Raw genomic sequence first — 8115 nt, 5'->3', positions numbered from 1 at the left:
CCCAACATCTATAGAAAATCTTGATGTGTTACGACAAGGCTCAGCCATAAGGAAATAAGGCAATATTTAAAAAATGACCAAGTTATTTTGGCCACAGAATGGTTTCCTTCCTCCTCCCAGCCAACCCCTGCAAATGCATCTCTATATATCATATATATATATGTAGTGTGTGTGTGTGTATGTGTGTGTGTGTGTGTGTATAAAATCTGTTTTTTGTAAAAAGTATTTCAATGATCATATATATTTATCAAGGCATGATGGCTTTAGGAAAGGCGGGGAACCATCATGGGGGAGCTGAGAAGGGAAATGCAGGAAGGGGAGGCTGGGATAAGAAGTGTTAAGAAACTGTTTGGGTCAAACAAATGCTCATCAAAGGGTGGCACTGACAGGATTGTCACTAATGTTCCCCATTTCAAGGAGGTACTGATGATACAGGTGGGTGTCAGGACCCCATCTCTTCTCTTGTATCCCTCCCCCAATTCTCCCCACCACCATGCATTTTTAATGCCTCATGGCTCTCTCTCCCACATGTCTCTTGGACCCATGCTGCCTTGCATCCCAGGGTTGATGGGTATGGCCCATATATCTCTGGCCCCAGGTGCCTGATCTCAGAAGCCATTGCCACTGATATTAATGGACTGGAGATCTGCCACCTGCATGACATTGATGCCACTGTTGTCAAGACAGGCAACACCCTCTGGACACATGGCCTCCATGGCTACCATATTGGTGGTAATAGGGGCCAAAGGGGGGCCAGTGCTGCTGCCTCCAGAACCTGCCCCACTGTCCAGGGGCAAAGTGCCCACACCTAGGGCTATACCTGGGCCTCCCGTCTTATTCTGGTGGGTCTTGATATGCTTTGACAGGTGGTCCCTCCTCATGAAGTGCTTGGGACACTCAGAGCAGGCAAATTTCTTCTCACCGCTGTGTGTGTGTGTGTGTGTGCACGCACACACGTGTGTGCATTTGTACCTCTGTAGCTCATCCAAATGTGTGAAGCGCTTCCCACAGTATGACCAGGTACACATGAATGGCCTCTCACCTGTATGCCAGCGCAAGCGTGCCCGTAGATGTGAGGTGTGGCCATATTCTTTGCCACAGCCTTGCATGTGGCAAAGGTGCTGTTTCTTCTTGCCAGGATCCCCAGAGCCCCTTCCTTCACTGTCTTTACAGCAGGGGCGAATGCATGCTTCCCGCCAGGTCCTCTGACCAGCTTGGGATTGGGGATCTGGGCTATTCTCTCCTTGCTCTCCACCTCTTGGGTCATCATGTATTCCATCACCACCAGCCCTATGGAGACCAAGCTGAGCTCCATGATCACCTGAGGCATTTGCTCTAGCCAAGCGCAGGCTTGAAATCTGGTGCACCTGGATTCCTGAAGCACCTAATGCACTGAGATTAACGGTCTGGAGTCCAGGCATGGAGGAGAGCTGAGCAGCGTTCACGGTGACTGTGCCGGCAGGGATGGAGGCAGCTGAGGCAATAGATGTAAGGGTGGTACTGCTGCTGCTGGTCTGCCCCAAGGAAACACCCTGCATTGGGGCGGAGGTGATTGTCTGGATCTGTGGGTTCTGAACTTGGAGGTTCTGCAGCTGAAGAGTCTGCCAACTGAGCTGGCCATTGGGCCCCACTGTTGGTGTCCGGAGGACGATGGGGCCAGAGTTTGGAACAGCCTGAAGCTGAAGGTTCTGGAGGGTTTCCTGGGAGATAGGTTGGGTTGTAAAGGTCTGCCCTGACAATGGGGCCACTTGGAGGGCCTGGAGGGCCTGTGCCCCTTGAACTAGTCGAGGCTGGATGAGAATTTGTTGTTGCTGCATCTGCTGGTTTTGCTCTCCCTCTTTCTGTTGACTTGCTTGCCGTGAGCCTCCAGATGTCTGATCCTGCTGGATGCTCGGAGCATCAGACCCCTGCAGCCCACGGACCCTCTGCGGTGTCTGGCCTTGCGAGCTGGTCCCTGCTGATCTGCTGCTGGTAAAGTTCATAATTCCCATGTTGCTGGTGGTAGCAGTTGTTGAGTAGCTATTGGCACTGATGAAAAAGAAGCTGGAACTGGCTTGTGATGATACCAAACTGGCAGAACTGACGGCAGTCCCTGAGGTGACAGGCTGTGAGCCACTCTCCTGGGACCCAGAACTGCTGATCGTGACTGCCTGAGAGCTAGGACCTAAGGTAGCTGCAGAAACGCTGTTGGCAGGTAGCAGGGTGATATTCCCATTCAGGGCCAGTGGTATATTGGTCACATACTGAGTCTGTCCTGAGTACATTATTAGCCAGGCCTTGGAGGGGGACAGCCTGCTGGAGTAGGCTTGGCATAGCAGCAATGATGTTGCCTTGGTTTGCACCTGGTATGATCTGTATCTGATCTGAACCATCCTGCTCCATTTGGGCCCCAGTGGCAGCAAATTGCAGCTCTTGCCCATCAGCGGTCTGAAACCGTGGGATTACTTAATACTGAAAATTAGGCCTCACTCCCTGCAGTCCTGTCAGGACTTGCTGGTTCTGTAGGTCGGAGGTGGCAGCCACAACATACTGCCCACCAGAGACGGTGCAATTCTTGGAAGACTCACTGCCATTCTTGCCATTGGTACTGCTGTCAGTCTGTTCCTTCGAGGTTAGGGTAGCTCCAGAGGAAGAAGAGATGATCTGCCAGCCACTGGCACCCTGGAAAAGTTGTGTGGCTGTGAGGTCAAGCTCACCTGTGCCCCATGACTGGCTTGGGTCCTGGCAGTTGTTGCTGTTTTCTTTGGGTGACTCAATTCTGCGGCAAGTTGCAGCCAGCAGAGCCACAGGGGATGGCTGGGATTCCTGCCCGCCTTCTCCTCCTCCTCCGCTGCTGCTGCTACCGCCTGTGCTGCTGCTTCGAGCCTGAGAAAAGACACTGCCGCCATTACCACTGCCCCCATTATTGCCACCACTTCCTTTTTCAGTCTTCGCCATGGCTGTCATTTCATCCATGGAGTGATCCTGGTCGCTCATGGTGGCAGCTGAGGGACGAACTCAAGGGGGTCCTGTCTGTGGGGGGGGGGGTTTGGGGGTGCCAGGAAAAACACAGATGCTGATGAGGCAAGCGAATCCAGACCAGACGGGGATAGGGGTGCGGAGTAAGGTGGAGGGAGCCCTGAGTCTTCTGTTTCTTAAAAACAACCAGCCTAAAATAATCCTTATGCCAAAGACACATATTTTGGGGTGGCAAATTTTGCTCCCTGCACCCAAGGTCAGCCAACTTCAAGTCATGCAAAAGCAGAGTCAGCCCTGCCCAGAATCATTCCACTGGCGGATGGGAAGACTGAAGCATTTATCCACTGACTTCCATCTCCCATTGGAGAACGGCCCTCTGCCCCAGGGGCGTTGATGCCCCTGCACTTCTGGGCTGAACCAGTCTGAGGCTCTGCAAGCTCTTCATGGTACCAAGCAATCCCCTACACAGAGAAAAGAGAAGCAGGTGCTCGGGGTGGGAATCTGTCTACGTCCTGAAAACTCTTTACAGCAGGTGCCAGTGAACATGGGTGGACAGAGGGCACCTGTGCACAGCATCAACTGCATCTGCAACATGCCTTACAATTACCCGCAGTTTCTTGAATACACATCGAAATTGTGAAACTCATGTGCAGACCCCAATATTGCTACATATTTGGGCCTCCTATAACTTAGACAATCTCTCAAATCCAAAGCAGGTTGATGGCAAAAAAATTGTGCACTTAGAGGCACAGGTTTAAATGCTAAAGGTAGGATTTCAAATATATGAACTTTAGAAAATTAATACAATTTGCAGCATCACTTGAATCCCAGTCGTTTCCCTGGAAGAAAGAGGCCATTTATTAAGTCCTACACTCCAGGGCTTTGGCACATGCAGTGAATTCCATATGCATCTCATTTTATATAAGATAGGCATAAACCTATCTTGTATAAAATTCAGAGTGGGAGAAGTTCCTTTATCTACATTCTTTCTGTTCCTTTTTCAAATCGGACCTTCACCTCAGGGAAAGGAAGGCTTAACAAAAATACAAAGAAAAAGAAAAAAAAATTGTTCATGCCTATTTTTTTCCCATAGTTTCTCTTCAAATTCAACTATACTATAGTGGGCACTCAGTAAGTGAATGAGTTAATAAATCAACTAAGGAAATTATTGGACCAGGTCATTATAATAGTGGATTGATAGTAAGAAGGGATTTAGACATTAGTAAAAGAATTGTGTAAGGATTAGGGTCTCAAATTTGCAATGCTGATACTGGACAAAGGGGAGTCTAGATTGATGGGGTGAGTTGATTGGAGGCCTCTAAATACAGAGACTCACGTCTCTCACTCAATTTAGCTCTTTCTTGGTTTACTCTCTTTTTGGTGGAGTATATCCTTCAGTAGCTTCTTGAGAAAGGTTGCATTGGAAGTAAATTTTCAAAGAGCTTGTATATCTTTATTCCAGCCTCACAGTTTATCAGTAGTTTGAGTATAGCATTTAAGGTTGGAAAGCATTTTTCCTAAGAATGTTGAAAATATTGTTTCATGGTTTTCTAAAGTCTAGGGTTGCTGTTGAGATGTTAGATGGCATTCTGGTTTCTAATGCTTTGGTATGTGATCAGTGTCTTATTCTTTCTCCTCTCCCTCTCTCACTGGAAGATTTTAGGAGCTTCTCTTTGAGCCAATGTTCTGAAATTTCATCAAAATGTGCCTTGGTACAGGTCTTTTTTCATTCATTGTGTTGGACATTCAGTGGCCCCTTTTATCCTGGAGACACAGACTTCAATTCTGACACATTTTCTTCTATTTGATAATGCCCTTCTTCTCCTCCTCCTCCTTTTTTTTCCTGTCTTCTTTTTGGCTCTTTTTCTGGAAGTTGCTTTTACTCAAATTTGGACTTCCTGGATTGATCTTCCCTTTTTATTTTTTATTTTTTCCTCCTATTTTTTATCTCATTGATCTTTTATTTTACTTTAATAGAAATTTCCATAATCTTATTCATCAAACTGTCCACTTAATTTTTTATTTCTGCCTTCATATTTTTAATTTCCAAAATATTTTTTATTTTCTGACTGTTCCTTTTTTTATGGAATTTTATTTTTGTTTTCTGGGCACAAAACTACTCTTATTTCTCTAAGGCTACTAACTAAAAGGTTGATATGTAAATGTCTCTCCTGCCACTGTGTTGTTTCTCTTTTCCTTGGAGTTGCTTTTATCCTTTTTTTATTTGTTTGTCTATGTCTTTTGGAGATTCAGTATATGGACTGGTGGATTTCACTATATGACGATTGTACCTGGCCACAGGTATTGTATTTGGGGGACTCCAAAAGACAGTATCACTAGTTATTTTCTTTGGGGCAGACCAGTGTCTCTAGAGAAGAATTCTTTAATCTCCTATCTGGGAGATATAATCCTGGCTATTGACATTCTGAGAGCCTTTCTTAAGGAGAGGGCTGCTAGTTGCTAGGGACTGGGGGAGTTCTCACCAGCTTGTAGACTTGCAATTAATATCCCCTCCACTGTGTCTGGTGTTCCCAAGATTGGCATCTCCAGTCTCCTTATAGGATAATAAGAAAGGTAGTTCACTTGGATTCTTGTCATGAAAGAAGAAATCTGGTGATCTACCACTCTTCATGCAGACTTTTCAACCAGTTTCTTCATATTTTCAGCCTCACCCCAGTGCTTTTTGCCTCTAATTCTCGAGCGCTTTGAAGAATCTGCAACAAGTCAGCTTTCTTCTTGTTGGCTAGCCCCTCTGTTGGCACCTAGGTTTCATCTTTCTCCTCTGTAAGTCTGCTACCTTTCATCTACCAACTTTCCATCTTTCACAATTTTGTTGACACTTCTCTCCTGCTGTCACCTTATCTCTTTTACCTTGTGAATTTCTGCCTTTTTAATCTTACAGTTGTGTTAGTTTAGGTCCTCTGAGAAGCAAATGTCAAGATTGGATTATGCATACAAGAGATTTATTTGGGGGAAAGGGGAGCTCCAGAGGCTTGCAACTGCCATGCAGTTTAAATGTCTACAGGAGGAAGGAGGGAAGGAATTGAGCATTGTGTAGGAAGAGTCCAGAACTACACTGTGGTTCCAAGAAAGATTTCATCAGGCAAGGAAGGAGTCTTCAAGCCAACGTCTGCCACCGGAGGAGTCTCACAGTAATGGGCTTGCATTACTATCCCTACCATGTACCATCAGGAACAGCTCATGAAGTGTGGCCTTGGCATCAAGGCAGTGGTGGACCTAGAGGGGTAGCAACTAAGGCCACTGGTGCGTCATGCTCCTAAGAGCAGGGGATCTGAAGAGAACATTTTCATGGAAACCACAGCTGTCGTTTTAGTGAGGTTCGAAAAGAGAATGGAGTTAGATATATATGGTTAGCGTAACATGTTTAACAAGAAGTCCAACTTATTTTTAACATCTATAATGTTAAAATGTTTAACATTCATAATGTGCCCTCCATCCCTACCACTACACTAAAATTGTTCTTGGCCTAATTAGTTTGCTAAAAATAATCATTATACTTTAAAAACTATTTATTACTGGGACTTCCCTGGTGGCACAGTGGTTGAGAATCCACCTGCCAATGCAGGGCACATGGGTTCCATCCCTGGTCTGGGGAGATCCCACATGCTGCAGGGCAAATAAGCCCGTGTGCCACAACTGCTAAGCCCATGTACCACAACTACTGAAACCTGCATGCCTAGAGCCCATGCTTCACAACAAGAGACGCCACCGCAATGAGAATCCTGCACACTGCAAAGAAGAGTAGCCCATGCTTGCTACAACTAGAGAAAGCCTGTGTGCAGCAATGAAGACCCAACGCAGCCAAGATAAATAAAAAAATAATTGTTTATTACTAATGGCCCTACAAAACAAAGTGCAAAGGGGAGAAAGGACAAGATAAGAAAAGAGATAAAATACTGGAGGATGGTGGTACTGAAGAAGCTGGAGAAAAAGGCTTGTGCAGAGAGAAGAGAGAAGAGGTAAAGGAAGAGAAATTTTGGAGAAAGAACAGAACTGGATAAAGAAGATTTTCATCAAGTTTTGCTAGGTAGTATGTAACTACGCCTCCACCTCCCCACAAAATCTTCAGTTAAATTTTATATTACTTATTGACGATACTGGAGTTGATTTTGACAGTTACATGGGATACCCCATTGCCCTGAGATTAACCTCATAAAGGGTGCAGGAAAAAACAGAGAACATCAGGGGCCCAGCTGTCTCAGCTACCCAGGAGCTGCTTCAGTTCTCAAGGTATCTGCCTTCTCGATAGCCTCTATTATTGTTCACTACTCTCTTTTTGAAACAGTCTTCCCTTGGCTTCCACGATGCCACACTTCCTGGCTATCTGGCTACTTTCTTGACTTATTTTACCATCCATTTTGTGGCGTTCTCTTTCTCTTCCCCATTCTTTAAGTATTGGTGGACATCAGGGTTTCTTCTTTGCTTTCTTTTTATTCTGTTCACCCAAGTGTGCAATTACCGTTTATAAATTCTATATGGTGATGACTCTCAAATCTTTGTTTCAAAGCCGTGTCTTCCTATATAAGTTCTATTCATGCATCCAACAGCCCACTGAATAGTTCCATTTAAATGTCCCACAATCATTCCAAATTCAAAACAGAATTCATCAGCACCCCATAATCCCATCCCCCAAAACTGTTCCTCTGCTTGTGTCCCACATAAGAGTGAATGATATCACCTGCTTACTCAAGGCAAAAATCTTGTTCTTATCTTTGATTCTTTTCTCTCTCTCCCAACAACCAACCATTAATTGCCAAGCCCCATCAACTCTAATTCTTCAGATCTCCTGACTCAGTCATTTTCTTTCCACCCCCATCAACATGACCTTAACCCACTCCATCGTCACCTCTTATTTGGATACCCCAACAGCCTTTAAACTGGTCGTCTGCTGCCAGTCTTACCCCCATGCCTCTTCTATGATAAGCTCTCTACACTACAGCTGAGTGGTTTTTTCTAAAGTACAAATCTGATCATGTCATTCCCTCCTTAAGACACTTCAATGACTCCTCCATGGCCTGCAGGATAAAGTCCAGACTCATAAAATGATTTACCAGGCCTTTCCTAGCCATCTCTCCAGCTTCATACCTTGTCACTCTTTCTTTTACTTTACACCTGGCTCTCCCAAATTACTTGTAA

At 45.4% G+C, this 8115-nt stretch overlaps 1 protein-coding gene across 1 annotated transcript; it reads right to left on the bottom strand.

Moving 5' to 3' along the window:
• Positions 1-608: 608 nt before the first annotated feature.
• On the bottom strand, positions 609-2976 carry LOC130846267 (transcription factor Sp1-like). The gene is given in 4 exon segments (XM_057724391.1): positions 609-924; positions 955-2259; positions 2261-2665; positions 2819-2976. Coding segments are annotated over 4 exon segments (2184 nt in total).
• Positions 2977-8115: the final 5139 nt, after the last annotated feature.

This window comes from Hippopotamus amphibius, chromosome 2 (genome assembly GCF_030028045.1).
Source record: "Hippopotamus amphibius kiboko isolate mHipAmp2 chromosome 2, mHipAmp2.hap2, whole genome shotgun sequence".
Lineage (NCBI taxonomy): Eukaryota > Metazoa > Chordata > Mammalia > Artiodactyla > Hippopotamidae > Hippopotamus > Hippopotamus amphibius.
The sequence above is the reverse complement of the archived record's forward strand: the minus strand, read 5'-3'. Positions and strand labels throughout refer to the sequence as shown.